This window comes from Telmatherina bonti (genome assembly GCF_933228915.1).
Source record: "Telmatherina bonti genome assembly, chromosome: 7".
NCBI lineage: Eukaryota > Metazoa > Chordata > Actinopteri > Atheriniformes > Telmatherinidae > Telmatherina > Telmatherina bonti.
In genome coordinates, this window is record NC_136625.1 from 9,130,986 (window position 1) to 9,152,156 (window position 21,171).

General features: G+C 40.9%; 1 protein-coding gene across 1 annotated transcript in view; it reads left to right on the top strand.

Moving 5' to 3' along the window:
- Window positions 1–8,183: 8,183 nt before the first annotated feature.
- Window positions 8,184–21,171, top strand: part of LOC306758407 (receptor-type tyrosine-protein phosphatase N2-like) — a gene marked incomplete at both ends in the record, with an annotated part of 265,555 nt that continues 252,567 nt past the window's right edge. The window contains one exon of the mRNA XM_079243734.1: window positions 8,184–8,271. Coding sequence (XP_079099860.1) covers window positions 8,184–8,271 — 88 coding nt within the window. The remainder of the gene's footprint in view (window positions 8,272–21,171) is intronic.

The window sequence follows — 21,171 nt, forward strand, 5'->3', positions numbered from 1 at the left end:
GGTGACAGAACAGGGAGACCACTCCTGCCACGTTGCCCACCCCTCCTTTTCTGCATACATTAACACCACACACACACATTAACAAATATTCACCCTCCAATGACACTGTTTCATGTGACTTGTGCGTGTGTGTTATTGTGTGCATATGTGTGTACGTACTATTGCAGCAGCCAAGTTTGCATGGTTTCACAAGAATATTTTCACTGGGATTCTCACACTCTGATTTCCCAAAGCACTTCCTGGTGCTTGTCATCACTCCATCCTCACATAGGGTGTTGCATAGCGACCATGCGGTCCAAGGAGACCACACAGGGGGGCTGGGGATACAAACACACACTCACATGAATGGTTCTGCTTTACAGTTTTGGAAATTCAATGTTTGTTCCTGGTATGTGTGTGTGTGTGTGTGTGTGTGTGTTGACAATCTGATTCTTTACTGACCCACAAAACTGACATTCTCCATCTGATTCTTGGTATCCGTACTCTGGGTTCTTGCAGCATTCGCTTTTCTGTGCCTCACCGAGTTCTTGAGTACACTCACCTGAGGTCGTGTCGAAACGAGCAAAACACCGCCCACCCTCTGAGCACACAGACCCACACACACAAACACACACACACACACACACACACACACACGTGTTAACATGACATGGGAGAGATACACAAAACTTTGTGGGCTTTTGATCCATGAAGTTTGCTCTTTTGTTGGTTTTAAAGACATTTCATCATTGTGAGGACATTCCTGAACTTGGAGGACATTTCCCTTTCTCAGGGGACATTTCTACATTTTGAGGACATTTCTTCTCTGTGCTCTGACAATATCCCCCCTTCTGAGAGGAAATTTCTAAATTTTAGGACATTTCTTCTCTGTAAAGACATTACTACATGATGTGGACATGTGGATATTTCCCTTTTAGTGAGGACATTGCTTGTTTTGTGAAGACACAGCTGCCAACTGAGGATATGTCTTTTCTCTGAGGATGTTAATGTGTGTATATTTCTTTCTCTCTAAGGACACGTGTGTATTTTTTAGGACATTTTTTCTCTGTAACACATTTCTGTTAAATGAGGACATTTTGTCTTGTCCCTACATATGGACAGACCTTCTAAGGGTCGGTGAGGTCCCGCAGGGAGAAAAACAGACACGGTTTTGTTTGTTTGGGTATTGATGAGACGTGATGATTGTAACTCTGCTTGAGTTGGTTCACATGTGCAGCCGAACGTTGTGCAATGCAAACGTCCCGCTGTGTCAAAGCTTATTCTGTTCCTGTAAACCTGCTGAACAAGCTGCAGAAGTGGAGCAACAAGCTGGAAAATCTCCTTCAATATTTAAACACATATATGAATCTCTTCATGCTATTTCACATTGATTCTGTATCAATTAATTAGAAAAAAAAAAACAAAAAAAACAAAAGGAGGTGATTCAGTTGATGCAAACATGGTTCCCAAACATTTTATAACATCAACTTATAATTAAATATACTGATTATCATGGTAAATAAATCAAGTTTGATAAGAAAAGGAGGCTGAATTATGTTACCACAGTGGAGCCTTGTAGAGCAGGAGGTTTTTGACGTCATAAGTAAAGTTTATAATTTACTAATCTCATTGAAAACTAGTTAAAACATAAATGCTAAAAAATAAATTTGTCACAGTTCAAAAGTGGCTTAAAATTTCAAAGGAATAGTCTACAAAAGCAGAAATGCAAAAGTATAACCAACTTTCAGCTGCTAAAAATGACTTACAATGAGGTCATTTTTGCTTTCAAACAATTAATCTATAAAATGAAGAACTTTTAGGACATATACACTACTGGTTTAAACTTTGCGATCAATTTCTGTTTGGTTTTAATCCATTGGGACCGATTAATTCTCGATAAAATAAGAAACAATCTGGAAAATGTGTTCGGATAAAAAAATGCTTAAATTTCTGCAAAAGCAATAAGAAGGTGAAGATGTAAATTCTGAATTTAGTCCACGATTTCCTCTCATTTATTCTATGATCTTTTTAGAGTGACAGAATTTGAACATGAAGACTAACCTGAGCGCTCCACAGAAACCAGCATAAGACCCAAAACCAGTAGGACCTGGAGAGTCTCCATCGTCCTGCTGCTGCAGCAGACGTCAAGTCTCAAACTGGAGCTTCGCTTGTTTATCTGCTCTGAACAGGGACGGTCGATCCCGGATGTTTTCTGTCGATACAGTACTGTGAGTTTTTGGTTCTTTTTCTTCGATACTGATAGCGATAATGACACCGATATCAATATTGATATTTCTCGGTCACTTAAAAGAAAGTCATAATTGTGCTGTGTGCATTGATATATTGATTTATTACAAGGACAATATGGAATATAGATAAAACATGAAGAACATAAATATGTGAAATTAATGCTTTTAAAATAATAAATTATGCTGATTTGTATATTAAACAAAAAAATGACATAAAACAAAGTAAAATGACAAAAAAAATGATCATTATTATTCAGATTTATTAAATGGAAAATATAAAATATAAATAAAATAAATATAAAATAAAGTGATAAATATAATAAAACATAATGTGGAATAACCTGCATAAAACATTTAAAATATCAAAACAAAACCTCCTCATTGCTAACAGCAGCAGCGTCATGATGACATCATGGCATCTGATAGGCTGCCACAATCATGTGACCAGAAGGAAATCGCTGTTGCTGAATTTCACACACTATTTTATTGTCTAAAAGTCAGAGAAGAAACAAATTGCATGTTTTGTGTCAGCAGACTGGAATATCAACACTCAAAAAAGTATCAAGTCTGACAGTTTGACTTGCTGATATCGAAGTATCGACTCCAGAGTATCGATACGTCATCCCTGGGACTGCCCCCAGCTCTGACCCTCCCCCTCAGCCTCCACTGGCTCGTGGGCGGATGAATAAACAAACAGCCTGTGAACACACGCAGGTAGGCTGCTTCGTAGGAAGAGAGAAAATCTGAAACCTTGTACGTTTTTCAGCATGAAACTTTTCCAGCAATGTAAATTCGGAATGTTGTAAAGGAAAAAAAAGGTGCAGACTGATGATATAGAGAGACAAAATGAATCCTGACACTTCATTTGATCATGTTTTAGTCCTGATTTTGTCTTTAGTTTTATAATAACCTGCATGTGAGTGAAGTCCTGCATCATTACAGTGAAGAATTAAAAGTGCAACTTCTAGAGAAAGATATTTTTATTTAGAGTGAGCTGTAATTATCTGATTAACCAGGAACCCCACTAGCTGAGCCCCCCCCCCCCCGAGTTGTTTTCTTTAAATATATTCTTTTATTCAATTGTATTCTTTATTAGTTCTTGGTTCTGAACTATGTTCTGAAGATTGATCACATCTATGAAAACTCAATCAGTTTTATTTGACAATCATGGATTTAGAATCGCCATTTTTTTCAGCCTGAACCATGAAAAAATATTAGAAAATTCTTTTTTTGTTTTTAATTTATGAGGTCATTTAAACAACAACAACAACAACAACAAAATTATACGAGGTCCTTATTTGGCCTTTTAGAATAATTTAACAAAAAAAATAGGTAAAAAATAACATTTTCCACAATGTGACATGTCCGGAGGGGTGGGGCTCCAGTTTCCCACGACCCTTAATCAGATAAAGGAAGAACAAGATGGATGGATGGAGGAACCCAGAAGCAGGTCGGATCAGAAAGACGACACCAACATTTTCAGCTGAATAATACTTGGTTCCTTCCAGAACCAGACAGCCAAAGTTTGGAGGTTTCAGTGTAAATTTTGCCTTTTGGGTTTCCATGTTTTTATACTTCTGTTCAGATTTCTATTTGAATTATTCTTGATTTCTTTGCTCTTCCTCTGTGTTTGCCTTGTCATGTTTTTTTTTTGTTTTTTTTTTGGGTTCAGTTTACTTCCTGTTTACTGGTCAAACAGGAAGGTTCTTATCTGAATGAAATGGTCTAGACATGTTAAGAACTGATCAAAACTCCCATATGCAAAGAAAAAGAGCTTTAGTTCCTTATTAATTATCTCCTCTGGTATGAAAAATACTTTATTTATACCAGAACAATGTTGCAAATACATGTACAAATAAGACAGGAAATGCTGGAGCGTGCTTTCTAAAAGAAAGATAATTCGGTCCCACAGTTCCTGCGTCTTTCAGAAACAAACATGTTTGTGTTCATGCAGCCATATAAACACATCAGAACAGGATGACGTGTCGTGTCAGGTAATACGTTGTCAGACTTCGTATGTAGACAAAACCTCTGCAGGACTTTCTGCAGAACATTTATTAAACGTGAAGCTTTTTCTTCACGGAGCTGTTTTCTTCACCAAAGTTCTTCCAAATGTGTGGAAGCAGCTTCCCAACAAGCGGAAGGAGAAGAGAGAAAGGCTCTTTCCTTCCGCTGCCGTGTCCTTTCCCAGCTATCAGCTCTCCTCCACTCAGCTTGTCTTGTTTCCTGATTGGACTTCCTGTTTAACGGAGCGCCAGTTTGTCTTGATGAGTTCCACCTCAGAGGATGATTGCTTCACATAAAACAGCAGTGCTGAGTCACACGCAAGGAAAATAGGACTTTTGTGGGATCAAAATGAACTTCACATGAATATTTTGATTTGGACGGATATTAAAATAAGAGATTTGCAAAAAGGTTCTGGGAGGGTCTGTTAGTGGCATCCAGTCCTCCAACCAGACCAGGTTTTATGCTCTCATACTGCCCTCTGCTGGGATTTACCCGGCTTGATCTCTTTTGTGGCCAAATATAAAAATATGTTTAAATGTTTTCATTTTTGTTTTACGATATTTGCTTGTATGAGTCTTCTAAATTCAACCTGGCAGGTCTTGTCATACATTTATTCATTATTTTCAAGTGTCATTACACCTATAATCTTATTTCCTTTTAAATAAACTAAAATGATTTTATTCCCTTCGCCAGTCTCCTGAGAGGCAGCCATGTTTCATGAATCGACTAAACACAGTTATGATCCCTTGGACTTGTGTGGATTTGTTTTAACTGGATCACAGCGAGCTGACATGAACTAAACATGTCTGCGAGCATCTCAACATGTTGTTGTGACTTAAATTATATTATTCTAAAGATTTTATTATGTTTATCTCCCCAAATCATATGCAAAGCACTCTTTTAGATGTAATAAGCCAACATCCAGACAAATGATGTTTGTAGTGTAAGGAAATGTTTGCAGAGCTTCCAGCTGCTGTGATTAAACCAGTGTTTCCCAGTCCAGGTCTTCAGGAACCCCCCGGCCTTCCTGTTTTATAGCTAACCCGACTTTAACACACCTGAATTAAACAAAAGGCTTCACAGGCTGCAAAGAACTTGATGAGGATGTTCAGTAATCTGCCTCAGGTGTTTTGGAACAGGAACATGTCTCTGGAGGCCCCGAGGACCTGGACCAGATAACTCTGGATTAAACTAACTTTCAAATAAAACAGAAGATTCTTTTGGACTTGATCTTGGATATTTGTGGCTTAACTTGGATCAGACTACGTGTCGTATGGGCCAAATGCAGACGTAGCAGTTCCTGGTCCAGAAAGTAGAAGTCCTGCCATGTTTTTGGATCTACCTGTACATCTAGAACAGGTGTTTTCACTAACAGGCTCGTTTACCTGGCAAATAAACTCTCTCATTAAATTCAGCTGGTTTGGTGACTGGATCGGAACCGCTGCCGGACCGGACTTTTACTTTCTGGACCAGGAACTGCCACTTCTGGCTAAATGTGATCTGTCTTAAGCTAAAAGGTTTGAAGCTAACGCTTAATGAGACCCCAGCTGGTCAGTGTTCTGGTCCTGGAGGGCCACCATCCTGCAGGTTTTAGTCTTTTCCTGGTATGACACACCTGACCCAAATAAGTGGCTCCTTAACAAGCGAGAGGGTCTTGGTTGCAGCCTGGAGAATGAGAGGGGGCTGCATATTTGACAATTTGACTCAACATTTGGATTGGATTAACCCTAACTGTAACCCTCACCCCACACCCATTGGACATCCAATCCCAACCACTGGACACCAAACCACGCCCATTTGACACAAAACCCCGCCCATTGGACATCCAATCCCAACCACTGGACACCAAACCACGCCCATTTGACACAAAACCCCGCCCATTGGACGTCCAACTCCACCCAGTATCCAGCCCAACTCCATTCTCCAGGGGTTATTGTAACAGGCAGGTGAAAAGCTTCATTTGAATCGTGTTGTGCCGAGGAACAACTAAAACCTGCAGGGTGGTAGCCCTCCAGGACTGGAGCTGGTGACCCCTGCAGTAGAACAAACTTGGAAACCCATGTGGACGAACACAGATGTGGAAACTGAGGACAAACTAATGTAGGACCCTTTTCTGCAGCCCAGATTTGACCCTTATTGGCCCGACGTGGACATGCTGGCTGAGACGACACTTTCTGTAACCCATGTCCAGGTTTGCAACGTACATCTCTGCCACTTTCCAGTGCCATAACTGGGCCATAAGTAACCTGATATGTCTGGTGTGTGGGTACTGTTTGGGCCCTGGAAATGTGGGACACTTGTGGACTAAACCCTTTATTTCTGGGTCGGCGCCGCTTTATGTCAAGCATGTTTTTGCTCTAAAAGCAACGATGTTCCACTCTGTGAGTTCTTGGCAACATGAATGGGAAACGTTGACAAATCTAGAAAAAAATGTAGAGAAACTCTTTCCACAGAAAACCAGAACATGCTTATGCAGCACTGGGAGATTAACACACTCATCCCCTTCAAGACTCCTAAGCAGCAGCTTGATACATGTCTGACGTGATGCTGGTGTGGTCGTGTGCTGGAGCTGGAACTGAGTGGTGTTTCTCCTCCAGTCTGTTCTTTTCTTTTGGGTCTTGATTATCTTTGATCCTGGTGTGTTTTTAGTTTGTAGAGTTGATCCCCGTGTGTGTTCGGTTGCACTTCCTTCCTGTTCACCTGTTGTTCTGGCTGCTAATTGGTGCACCTGCTTCTCATTTGCAATCAGACCCGAACGGATCAGTTCCAGCTCCTCTGCTGCCATGTAAGTCATTTTCGCCTCTATTAGACTTGTTTTAATGTAAATCTACTGGTGTCTGCTTGAGGTTGTGTTGAAACTTTGACACCTGATTAAAACGAGAGATTAATTTCTTAGGGCTTCACTGACCCGGTGCTGGAGAGAGACGTCTAGCCGTCAATAAAACATGGAGATGAGAAATGTTTGTCCATAAACTCCAACAAATCTTATGCAGACTTGTATCGTGTTTTATGAAACATCTGTAAAATGAATGCAGCTAGATGAGGATACCTGACTGTGTGACACTTGTTGGTTCCTGCTACGTGATCTGCTAATGAACTGAACCAATCTGGTGGTTCTGATTATGTCTGAAGCTCTTGAATCCTAAAGACGGATGATCATGTGACCAAACCACACCTCAACACAATGATTTATTCATTTTATTTAAATCCCAGTTTTCTGCAGCTGGATGTACACAATTCCTACATAACAATACAAACATATCATAGATAAACAACACAATGTACTTGCATTACAACGCGCACACTATGTAACTATACCTACCAGTTGCACACTGCCCTGTACCAGTACATAAACTATTCAATAACGTCCACATGAACAAACATTGGTAAACATACTGAGGTCAGTCAAAGTCATCAAAGGTCTTTAAAATAAAATTTTTCAATTTTTAAAAAATATTCCAACAGTGATTTGATATATGTATTTTCGCAATAAAGGTTTAATTTTCATAACCCATAAAAGGCTCATTTTCTTTTTATAAGTAGGATTTTTATTTTAATTATCTTGCCACCCAAATTGGGGTCCCGACCTCCAGTTTGAGAACCACTGCTCCAGCTGATAACTGTACAGTTTATATTATCAAAACAAGCTGACAGATTTTTCAAAATCTTTTTACGATTCGAGTTATTTTATAGATCTGATTCCAAAATAAACCTCACGACCTGCTGAATTAATGTGATATTATTGTGAAAGGTCGACCGGAAGTGGTGTGTGTACCAGTTTGCAGCTTGACGCTGGGAGCATCAGAAACGCCCTGCATCCTCCTCTCTCCTCTTCCTCCAGCGTCTCTCCTCTCTGCTCCTCCAGCCGCGGAGGGGCCGAACCGAGCCGAACCGAGCCCGCTGGGAGACATGGCCGCGTAGAACCAGAGGGGATAAACCAGAACCGACATGGCTCCTCCGCTCTCCTCCTTCCTCCTGCTCCTCCTCATCGCCTCCCTGAGCTGCTTCCCTGCTTCCTCTGCTGAGCGGAGGTTCGGTGAGTCCATTACGGATGAGAACCAGACCCTCTGCTGCTTCTGTTTCTTTTATTTCTCTGCTTTTATTTAAACTTCGTGGATTTTTCTGGACAAAATGCTGTGAAGGATTTCTGTTGGAGGTTTCTGTGTCAGTGGGCTGTCCGGAACCGGGTCCACTGCGGTTCTACCTGAGCCGAGGAAAAACAAACACGCGGATCCATCCAGTCGTTCATCTGGACCCCAGAACAGGAGCAGGAACAGACCTGCAGACCTGCTAAGGTTTTCCACGCGTGGAAACGCGGAAATGATCCTGGATGAGATTCTACAGGCCTGAATCTCTGCTCAGTTTCCAGATAACGAGGCTTTTTGGGTTAATCCAATAAAGCAGATTTCAGCACTGTACTTTACACTAAAGTCAGTAGAATGTGACAAAACAAGAAAAATTATTAGATATTAACTATGGTGATGATAATAATAAACCTGTATAGTTCCATAAAAAAAATGCATGACACATTAAATATGTACAACATAAGTAAACAGATGTATGATTTACAATTAAAAAACACAAACAAAAATAAATGAATATACAAGTTGAACATTTTAACCCAAAGAAGAGAATAAAATATTGTAGAAAATTTAAAGTATTGTAAAAAAAAAATTAAAAAAACATCTCGTATTAATATGCAAATTGTGTAAAAATTAAATTTAGATTTTTAAAACTGAAAAATTAATTATATTGAAATATATTTGTTTAAAGAAATTAAATAAACCTTTATATAATATTACATTTAGATATGAAAATAAATTTAACAGAATAAATAAAATTGGAATAAAATGTCGAACTTCATAAAAAATCTGTCATAACTTAAATCAAAGATTTATGAAAATAAATCGGCCTGAGTGAGATTTTACCACTTGGTTGGGGTGTTTTCTTTTTTAAAAAGTTTCTTTGAACTTAATGGTAAAATATTAAATTAAAAAAAAAAAAAGGAATAAAATAAAAATAAGCCTTAAAACCACAAAAGTTCATTAATTTCCAACAACTTTCAGTCATTTTACTTTCCTGTAAATGTGTGTAAAACTCTTTCCATCACTGTTTAAAAGTTTCTTACCATCATGTTGTTACCGGCCATCTCAACCACTTTCTAAACACATTGATTCTTCTTATTTTTGTCCAAATGATAAATGCAAATGATGCTTCTTCAGATTGCCACGGTAACGAGCCCGTGTTGTTTACTCGCAAACAAGAAGCGACATCAGTAATAACAGCACTGAAAAATGAGATTATACACACTCTTCAGCTTCCAGCCCGCATTCCCGAGGGAGCTGCGTATTGATCGGAAATGCAAACATTTGTGTGTGTGTGTGTGTGTGTGTGTGTGTGTGAGAGAGAGAGAGAGTGTGTGAGTGTGTATTGGCAGAAGATGAGTCTATAAATAGCTGATATGTAATATTTCCCCTCTGATCTGAGCTGTGAAGCCTGCGGGGCTACTGAAACAGAGATGTGTTGTAGACACTGGTGCTCAGGAGTGTGTGTGTGTGTGTGTGTGTGTGTGTGAGAGAGTCTATGTCAAGACCCTCCTCCTCCACCTCCCATCTCCGTCAGATTACATAAGCAGCATGCAGAGAGTATGGCCGCCACGGGCTCCGCTGACGTTCACCACACACCAGCTTCTCCATTGTGGGATCTCTGACCCGGAGAACTGGTGTTACTGGAGTGCAGCACAGAACAGATAAGAATGGCAAGAATTGCGCTCACATCATGAGTTTCATCTAGATTAGACATTTTCAAACAGAAAACCCAAGATTGCATTTATTCTAGGTTTTTATAGCCAGAACCCCCCCAGCCAGAGTCGCTGCAGGAAGTTGGACCACATGAAACATGGACCCGTGGTCTGCAGGATTATTAGCATCATTAGCAGCTGCTTAGCCTCTGAGCCACTTTGCTTTAGAGACTGTTTTTCTTTGTCTGGAGCCTTTTAAGGCTTTTCTTTTGTTTCTAAGATCCTTGTGTGTGTGTGTGTGTGTGTGTGTGTGTGTGTGTGTGTGTGTGTGTGTGTGTGTGTGTGTGTGTGTGTGTGTGTGTGAGAAAGACTGTGCCAAATAGCTTTAGCATCACTTTGCGGCGTGTTTGTTGTTAGCGTTGCTGCTTCCGCTTGTGTGTTGTTGTTAGCGGAGACAGTTGTGTTTCTGTGATTGAAATCTATTAGATTAGCTGTTTTCTTTTGATGTTTTGTTTCTTTGACTTTTGCATCACACCCCCACCCATCCCTTCTGGACATTTCTCTGTCTCGGCCACCTGGGACAATAAATCCCCTGCATAACTTCATCTGTGCATCTTTATTTTATGTCGTACCGGAGGGAGGTGGGTCGTAACAGTGTTCAGATGACGTCTCCATGTGTTTATAATGACAAAATGGATCCTCATCCAGGTCCTCCAGGACCAGTGTCCTGCAGGTTTTCCAAGTGTCCCCGCTGCAACACACCTGATTCTAGTCAATGCGTATTTAACAGCCATGTGGGGAGCTTGTCTGAGTCTGAGACAGGAGTGTTTCAGCAGGGTCACTTGGAAGACCTGGAGGACGCTACATGACACTTTCACACACACACACACACACACACTCATACCCCGACAAACACATTTCTAGTGTGGGGTTCATGTCTTTTCCAAGGATACTTGCAGTATTGCCTGTTCTGCTCTTCCTGCTGAGCAGCAGCTGCTGTAAGGTAGAGCAGTAGGACTTGGAGGTGTCCAAATCTACCATCGTGCATCAAGTAGCTGAGTTACCTCATGCTCAGGTCATTTAGTTCTGATATTGAGTCATTGATGTGATTCAGGTGTGATGCATCTCAAAGTTGCAGGACCGTAGATCTTGAAGACTGGACTGGTGTTGCTGTAGCTTCTGCATTCATGCTTCTGTTTACTGTGGTGTGTTGTGCCTTCTGCATTACTTTGCCATATCGGGGCCACGGTGCTATGAAGATTGGCGTGCTCTACTCTGCTGACGGGGGCTGTCAAAGTAATCAATTTTTAAACTAGTGTCTAATTAGAAATTAAATTGCAGCAGTGTTGATTAGGGCTGCACGATTATGACCAAAATAATCATCACGATTATTTTGAGCAATATTGTAATCACGAATATTAATCACGATCATTCATTGTCTGGAAAAATATGTTTTTATTGCACCCTTGTAAACAACCAACCTGGCAACTCTACGTTTTATATATATACTACTCACAAAAAGTTAGGGATATTTGGTTTTCAGGTGAAATCTATGGAAAATGCAATATGTTCATGCTACAGTGATATAATATAAAAGACATTTAAGTAGAAGGATGCACTACTGATTTCCTCATCTCAAAAAATTCATTCAACACAAAAGGTAACAACAATGGTAGTTACACCACAACAAAAAATTTGAACGTCTCAATATCTGGTCATGTGCCCTTGAGCATCAATTACAGCTTGACAACGACGTCTCATGCTGTTCACAAGGCAACTTATTGCCTGCTGAGGCATGGCATCCCACTCTTCTTGAAGGGCAGCCCTCAGGTCATTGAGGTTCTGGGGTGCAGGGTCTCGAGCCTCTACACGACGGCTCAGCTGATCCCACAGGTTTTCAATGGGATTCAGGTCTGGAGAGAGTGCAGGCCATTCCATTTGAGGTACACCAGTCTCCAACAGCCGTTCCCTGATGATGCGGCCTCGATGAGCAGGAGCATTGTCGTCCATGAAGATGAAATTAGGCCTGTGCTGTTCATGTAGGGGCACAATCACTGGATTAATGATGTTATTCAGGTAGTATGGGCTTGTCACTGTACCATTCACAAAGTGTGGGGCAGTTCTGTACCAAGTGGACCCCCCTGCCCACACTGTAACACCGCCACCACCAAAAGCTCGCCTGGTGACAACAGTGGCTGATGCATAGCGCTCTCCCTGACGTCTCCAACATCGTTGCCGGCCATCATTTCTGCTCAGTGTGAATCGACTTTCATCAGAGAACAGCACTGAGGCCCACTGGTTCCTCGTCCAGCGTAAATGCTCCCTGGCCCATGCAAGACGATGATGCCTGTGCCTGGTGGTGTGGTCAGGTACCCGTGCAGGTCGTCTAGCACGCAGACCACGCTGATGGAAACGGTTTGGAATGGTCTGACGTGACACTTGGGTGCCTCTCACCTCTCTTAAACGTGCCTGGAGTTGAGTGGCATTCATCATCCGGTTTCTCAGGGCAGTGTTCACAATGTTGCGGTCATCAGCACGGGATGTGGCCAAAGGACGTCCACTTCTAGGCCTTTCTGTGACTCTTCCAGTCTCTCCATATCTCTGTTGCAACCTGCTGATGACACTCTGTGACACTCCAAGCTCAGTGGCCACTTCTGTCTGAGAACGTCCTGTTTGAAGCATCGCAATGGCAAGGGACTGTTGTTCCATTGTTAGGTGTCGTCTTGGTCTCATGATGTCAAAATGTGAACAGCATGATGAGGACAACTGTTTAAACACCAGCTCTAATTGAACCAGGACATTTATTGGTCAATTCAAGGATCACACACCTGCCGTGATTTTTGCCGTTAAGCTCCTTGTTAGAGAACAGCAACTTGTGCAAAATTTATTGAAACATTTAACAGTTGGACATGTGCATTTAAAAGCTTAGAGAAGATCACATTAAGTTCACCTGTACAGGTTTGAATGCATTTTAGGCTTGTTGTGACATTTCACCCAAAAGCTGAATATCCCTAACTTTTTGTGAATAGTGTGTGTGTGTGTGTGTGTGTGTGTGTGTGTGTGTGTGTGTGTGTGTGTGTGTGTGTGTGTGTGTGTGTGTGTGTGTGTGTGTGTGTGTGTGTGTGTGTGTATGTAATTAGTGTGTGTGTGTGTACACACACACACACAAAGGAATTTCATATTTCTTATCCAGTGTTTTGATGCAGCTGTATTTTCCATTGTCGACATGACTTGCTCTCATCAGTGTAAAGCTCGTCACATCCTCCACGAGAAGCTTCGTCTGAAGCCGGGAGGGATCAATGCGGGCGGCGATGTCTGCTTTTTGTGCAATGAAGCTGCTTCTTTCTTATTTAACGAACAACTTCGCCCGCGGCAGGGCAGGGTTCGTGTATTTTAATGACACATGTTGTAAAAATATTGGTATTTTTTACCACCTTGATCAGCTATTTAATCAAAACAATCTGTTTTACCGGCAACAGGAAAAATGCGGACCCCAAATATCCAACGATATGGCCTCTGGTAAAAGATGAGTGCGCTTGGTATTTGGCAGCTTAATGAAGCCTTAATCACGCGTTCGCCCCCTGGTGGTGGGGAGACTATTGGTTGAGAATTGTGTGATCAAAGACGCATGCAGCAGAGCTGGTGTTCTGAATGTAAATATTGTTGATGATCAGGTTTGTTTAATTGTGGATACCAATATTGTGATCACGATCAAAATCCGATTAATTGTGCAGCCTAGTGGTGATATCCATGGAGCTCCTCATGTTTGCAAGGACATGGTCTCTCCTGTCACTAAGAACTGATCCCATGAACACGTAGATACGTCTGCTGCAGGTTTACATTGTTTTTATTGTTCTAAGAGAAGAGTTTTTGTCACGTTGAAGCATTAAGGTGTGTGTTGACACAATGCCAAAGAGGAGACACATCAATGGCTGCTGTCCGTCTTTCTGGAAAGGGTTGTTGGAATCAATCTAGAGTTCTGTCACCTTTTATTATTTTACTCTGAGAAAGGTTATTCACGTTGAAGACAGCTGTCGATGTCCTTCTGTGGGCATGGCAACAGGCATGTCCTAAAAATTGCATATGATACAGTTGTTGTTGTACTGCTGCATGGTGATAAAGGAAAAACATGGCTGATTGGTGCAGGACTTTGTTAAACGGTCTGCTGAAGACCACCACAATGCAAAAACAAAAAGACATGGTTTATTTTTTGGAAGTTTTCTTATGATCTTTCACAAAAGAAAGCTGTGATAAGGAGCGATCAACTTCTGAATGAAGTTACAGGTTTTTTTTAATGTGGGCAAAAAACAAGTTTTAAGTCTTTTTATTAAATTAAATGAATAGTTTTAAACATTCTCCACTTTTTCTTGGTTTGGAAATGTTGGAACCACAGATTTAGCTACATTAAGCAGGCTGGTGAAGATGTCCAGTAAAATCAGGGTTCCTCACCACCTACTGAATGGGAGCCAGCAGGTTGGAAACCAGAACTCTGTGCCCAGTTTGGACTGCTTCTCAAAGGCAGGTGATACCAAACCAAAGACATTTTAGCAGGTTTTATTTGGCAATTTTACTGGAAAGTCATATTATGTGTATGTAAGGGGATATTTTATAGTTTGATGTTGAAATATTTTAATATCAAAAACAAAGTTTCCCATTAGGGACAGTAATTAAATGACTTGCTTCATCCTCCCAGTTCACCAGAAAGTCATCGTTTGCAACGCTCAGAGAAACGGCAAAAACCCTGAAAGATGCATCTCACACATTCTGGGCTTCATTCTTTAAATCTTAATGTCAGAAAAACAACAATTTATGGCTTGTTTGAGAAGAAAAACATGGCAGCATTGCTTGGGTTTGCAAAGCTGCATCAGAATAAAAGCACAAGACTTCCTGAGCATGTCCTTTTGGACAGACCAGGCTGAGCAGAGAAGTTTGCTCGTTGTGTACGGCAGAAGGGTTGGAAAAAACCAAGACCAACACCTCACACCAACTGTCAGGCATGGCGGCGGAAGGCTGATGATGTGGGGTTGCTTTGCAGCCACAGGGCAGTCATTGAGTGGACCATTAACTCCAAAGCATTCTGTATGCGGCCCTCTGTTCAGACAGTTAGCTTGACTGAAATGCACTCATGCAACAGGACGGGGATCCCAAACACCAGCAAAGTTTACAACAGGATGACTGAATCTACTGACATGGTCCATAGTTCAGGCCTCAACCTGTGGTGGAACCTGCAGAAAGCTGTTCAGAAACAAGTATTTTGACTTTTTATTGTTAAATGAAGTGTACCACATCATCCGAGGCGGCGTTGAACTGCTAAAAGTCAGATAGTTTCTTATTATTATGACCTGATATGCAAAGCCCTAGAATTAAAAGTGCATGTTTTATTTATTTTTTTCCCCACCACAGTGTTTCTTGTTTAAAATCCTATCAAGCTGTGTAGTTTATATAGAATATCAGCTGTTCAACTTTCTGCTTTGCAACATCTGGAAATTAGCTCCTGCCACCTGCCATGGTGTTATATTTACTGCTGTCCCCGGTTAAATCGCCTCGCCGTCGTTTCCTTACCTGCAGTTTGGTCACATGGCGGTTGTTGGGTGTCCTCTGCTTTTATTTAATCCCTTCTTTCATGAGCTGCATCTTGACCATCTTGCTCACTTTATAATAAACTCATGAATGTCGCAGCCACATTTTTCAGCTGCCACATAAATGTTTTGTTGGAGTGAAAAATCTATTGTTAAACTGAAGTAATGAAGTAAAATTAAAGTACATCTTTAAACTCCTACATGTTTTAATGGACTAAACTTGAAAGTGATTAGTTTATACTGCCTCATGGAAAATGTTAAACTTTTAAATATGCATGATATAAACCTGAAAATGGAGTAGGTTAGTTCATCCCCAGTGGGCTCTGGATGTTAGAAATCCTAATCAGAAATGACTCACGTCAACCTTGTGAGCTTAACGTTTCCACAGTGTTTTAAAGTCCCAGTTTGGAGCCGCTGCAGCGGGGAACTCATGACCATCAGGTTGAGAAGACTTTCATCAAAGTGAAATGTTGTTGGATTTCTGTGTCATGACTTCTGTGCTTCTTTTACACGTGTGAGTCATAGTGGACAATGCGCTTGTTTACAGACAAGTTTCCATGGTGACAAAAAGGTCAAACCAGCCTGATATTGAATGGAAAAGGCAGAAGCAACCTGCTGGGAAGAAAGCGTGGGCTGTCAGATGTTGATTCTGCGAAAAGGTGTTGATTTACAGGCCGTGGCATCGTAAAGAGGAGTGTTTTTATACATACGTCCAATGAAAGGAATGATTTAGAAAATTATAAAGTATTTTTCTTGAAGCAAAATGAAAGAACATGAACCTCATTGTTTACAAACCAAGAGCAAACAGTTTCACTAAACAGTAAAAATGAATGAAAATGGTCAAATCGTAACACTTTCCATGTCATGTCACCTGGCGTAACATAGTTCCTTCCCCCAATCATCAAAGTGTAAAAAAAAAAGTCACTTCCGTCACCAAGTCTTTAATAAGAGTCGTAATATATAAATCATTCTGTTACTTAAAAATGAACGCACAGAAGAAACTAACATAATAGCCAGGTCTAATAAAAGAAAAAAACCTAAATGGCCGCTGTTTAGCACTGGTAAACCGTCGTGACGCAACCACGTGATGAACTTGCGAATCGAGCTCATGAACATATCATTACCAGTTGGTTTGCCTTCCTAACTGCCCATTTGTGAAGATGTACAAATACCGTACGAAAGAAGAAAATCCCAAACCGTTCTAAAAATGTGCAACATACTAACACAACCACAAATATAGCAGTTTTTTTTTTTTTTTTTTAATTTACAAACAAGCGCACCGCTAGCAACGTAATTATAGCGAAAAGTTTGCTGCTGTTTACACTACAAACTTAATGGACACAAAATATTCAAGAATTTTAATAAAATTGACAATTATATTATTGGATATAATTTGATGTAATTATTATTGAATAATAATGATCTGTAATCTTGGCATCACCCAAATATATCCCTTGAGCGCACCATGATTTAATGAGCCTCAAGCTTCGTTTAGACAATTTTTCTTAATGGCAATAAAATATGAAATGAGGTAGAAAGTAACAAAACAGGCAACACCATAAAATAAAATGGAAAATTTTCATGGTAACTGATATTTTTTCCATCATATGTTCGTGATATTTTTTTGGACCTTTGCTTGGTTGGTTGCTCATAATTTACGGAGGTTGATCGTTGTGGATTTCAGTGTCCCGTATGCCCTGGGCGGCCAGTGCATGGCGGGGTCTCAGACCCCTGGGGCTTGTGCCCACTGACTGCAGGGGCTCTGGCCTCATCCTCCCTCTGCCTCTTTATGGCCGGGAGCTGGGCTGACTTTGACTTTTAATATGTATATTATACACATTTATATCTATATGGAGGTTACTATATGTGAGGAGTCCCGTTCCAACAGAGAATATAATTCTAAAAGAAAAGATCCTTCTCTGCTCTGCTCTCCATGTGTGCTTTTGTCTAAACTCTGATTAATGCCAGTGTTTACCGTCCACTGTGAGATTTGATCATTTCCTCAATCATTAACCTGGACCTGGACCGCCAGGTTTAGCCGGTGTGACCGTCGCCACGGCGATGTTTATTAAATTTTCAGTCCTGATGATTGTGTGGTTGCGTCGGGGCAGGACAGCTGCAGAGGTAATTCACTGTAACTGTGCTTGCGATGGATGAGGACATGGAGAGCAGCTCCAGGAGAGGCGTTGCTGTCGCAGCTGCAGAAACATCAGATTCATCAGAAACACTCCTAAACTTTTGCTTCATTCTAACTTCCTGCAGGGGGGTCGGGGTTATGCCATCGGTGTTGATTAACAACATAATGCTTTGAGTGATGAAGGAATTTGGATGATTTAAGCCGAGGAAAGGGATGATGCAACGTGAAAGTGATTAACTTCATGTATCGATCCAGATTCAGATTTAATCAGTCATGTTGAATCATCGCTGATGCAGACCTTCACTCTTTCTTCTTCTTTTGTTTTTTGATGTTTCCATAAGCCATTGTCATATAAAAACAAAACAAAAAAATGTTGTTAGACTTCAACAAACGGTTAAAAAACCAAAATCTTGCATCATTTTTGTTTTTGGATTTCCTGATGCGGCTCCCAGTTTAGTAAGAGTTTAAAAAAATCTCCTGAGCAGCTTTAAGACAGTTTTATTCATTGCCAAAAACACCGGAGCAAAGTATAAGAAGAGGGTTAAACTCAATGTTTTGCCAGTTTTACAGTGTGGTCTGTCGCAGTAGGGCAAGAAAAAATCCTCCATGTGCTGAAAGCCAGTGTTGGACCCTGTCCTCCTCTCCAGAACGGGCCATGTGGTGCATGTGCCTGCAGGCACACACATTTATTCATAAACCTTCATTATAAGACACAGTCATCTTTCTTTTGGCAGAACACCTCTAACTGTGAACAACAGTTATTACCTGAGTAGCTGAAAGGGATTTTAGCTCTCCACATGCAGCAGAGGGCCTAAATGAGTTTTGTTTTTTTGTTTTTTTTTTTCCATTTTACCTTTTTAACAGTGGCAATTCTTCATGCATATTGGTAAAAACTGGCATTACGAAACTATTACAAAACTTATTTCCCCACCAGTAAACCAAAACATTGTGTCCACCTGTCTTATATGAACCGGGCCCAGTTCTGCCCTGGGATTTCTAGCCTGTTAGCGATAGTTCCTATTGTCTAATTGGACTTTTGTCTTTGTGGATCAGGTTTGATCTGCATAAAGGGAGAATAAATTAAGCTTAAGTATGAAAATCAGCATGTCCGTTGCAAACACCATTATCCATATACACGCATAACGTCTCATCCAGTTGAGCAAACAGGGGCCTGTTTTCATCCACAGTAATAATGTCAAGCTACGTCCGGCTACAGATTTCCAAACCCTAAACTAAAATGTACATGTTGAGGACCAAGAAGTTGGGCAGAACGCTCCGCAGTGCATATATTAAGCTTTCAATCCCTCCAGATCCCAACAGTTTGGCATCTGGAGAGTTTGAAGGCTGAATTAACACCTCAGACTTTAATTGGATTGTTTGAATCCAACTTAAGAAGGTTTTTAGAGGTCCAAGGCTGTTCTGGGGGAGGCTGCTACTGTAGGAGAGGGCTGTTATAAATATTCAGACAGGAAGCCAGGATGCAGCAGAACATTGTGTTTACCCGTCAGTGGTGTATTAAATATAATGAATAGCCAACAACGACCAAGAGGAGGAATAACAGGAGTTGGAAACATCCACTTGTTCAGTGAGGGAGGTGATGCTGACTTGGATAAGAGCAGTCCAGTATAGTATGATGTATTACGGCCAGTTTTAACGGGTTCATGTGCAGCTTTCTAGCCGCTCTTCCATTTCACTCCATTTGCCATGGCGTGCCAGCTTATACTGGAACTGCTCCAGTCTGCTTAACTGTATCAATGAGATCATATAATCACATGTTCTTTTAATGGTTTTTACAGACAGCTAGAATGTTCGTAAGTATGTTAAACACACTATTTAGTCCCTGATCCATTGATATCCTGGTATGTTGTGATTGTACATTTTGAGGATAAGTCTTGTCGACCATGGTGAAAAATAAAAACTAAAATCACGGACAAATGCTGACTTGATTTCACCGGATATTTCAGCTGTCACAACTTGCTCAGGAGCTTTTATTTTGAAATTTACCAGATGCTCTACAATGCTCACGTGTGTCTGTCTGGCTCTATCTGAACTGATGAACTTGATGCCTTCATGTTCTCCATGCATATTTGACAGAAGTACAGCGAGGTGCTTCACGGATGCTTCTGAAAGCACCGCGGCACACCTGGTGGCAGCCAAACCCTTGACTAATGCTAGATTTACACACGTGTGGGGTCTTTGTAGGGTTGGTTACAACATCCCCACCGTATGCTCGTGTAGGGCCATGGAGGCTTGACATGCATCTCTCTCAGGTTCAATGTACAGCCCTGACTGCAGTGCAATTACACGGACTGTGCGACTGGTTTGTGGTTGTTTGTGAAGCTGCTTGGTGAACGATTCGCTTCGGAGGCCGCGGCGCACAAACACCATCAGATTTTGATAATGACGTACATGACTTGGCACATCTGCCACATTTTCATATTCTCTGTTGACACTGCCATGTAAATGTTCATTCAGTGTTTTCAGTGGAAACATCCAGTTTTTACCCAAGAAGCATCACTTTTAATCATTAACGTTTGTGTATGACAAATGTTGCTTCAGGCCACTAATGGAAATAACACTAATCTGTTCTTATTGCCCTCTTCTTTCACCCTGTACACTAATCATTGTGGGAATTTGAGCTCTAATTGCAAATGAAATACTGTAGAAATGTCTAACATCACCGTCTGAATAACAAATACAGCAACTACCATATGGTGACAAAATATTAGGACAACGGCTGTAAAATTTAAATGCAACACGGAAAGTAGCAGCTAAAACCGCTGATGCAGTTTTATTTTGTAAGATACAGGCAGTGTTTGTGTTGTTAAAGAACAGCGTTGAATTTCCAAAAGAAGTTGCTAATGTGACGTGACCATGTGTGAAATAAACCCATTGTAATATCAAAGTTTAGCTCTGCATGCTGTACTATGTTTAAAGAACAAAACAAACTTGACTGAATGTTTGAAGCTGATTCTGATGATGCAGAGGGGAATATTTCATTATTTATTAATCTTACTTCCACTGTTTGTTGTTGCGGGTGTCTTCGGCTTTAGATCCTAGAGTAGGGTGCTCTAGTCCGGCTCCTCGAGCTGCTTTTCTACAACTTTTACATGTGTTGCTTCTCCAACACATCTAAATCTCTGCAGAGATGGATGATGTGATGAGTGTGTTGTAGAAGTGACAAAGTCTGACAGAGAGATCTCTAGACAAGCTTATGTTAGCAGAAGCCACCATACTCAGAAATATGTAGCGGATCATTGACTTATCTCTGGTGCTTTATACAAATATACAGTATTGCAGCCCAGGTTATTAATCACAAAGCTCCATTACAAGAGCATGCAGACATCTGGTCCAGGTGTGTGAGAAGGGAGGCTTCTAAAGGTTGCAGCATAGTAGATCTGGAGGACTGAACTAGAGTTCCCCTGTAAAGATCAGACTATGGAGCCACAGAATACCAACCATTCATTTTCTGTACCACTT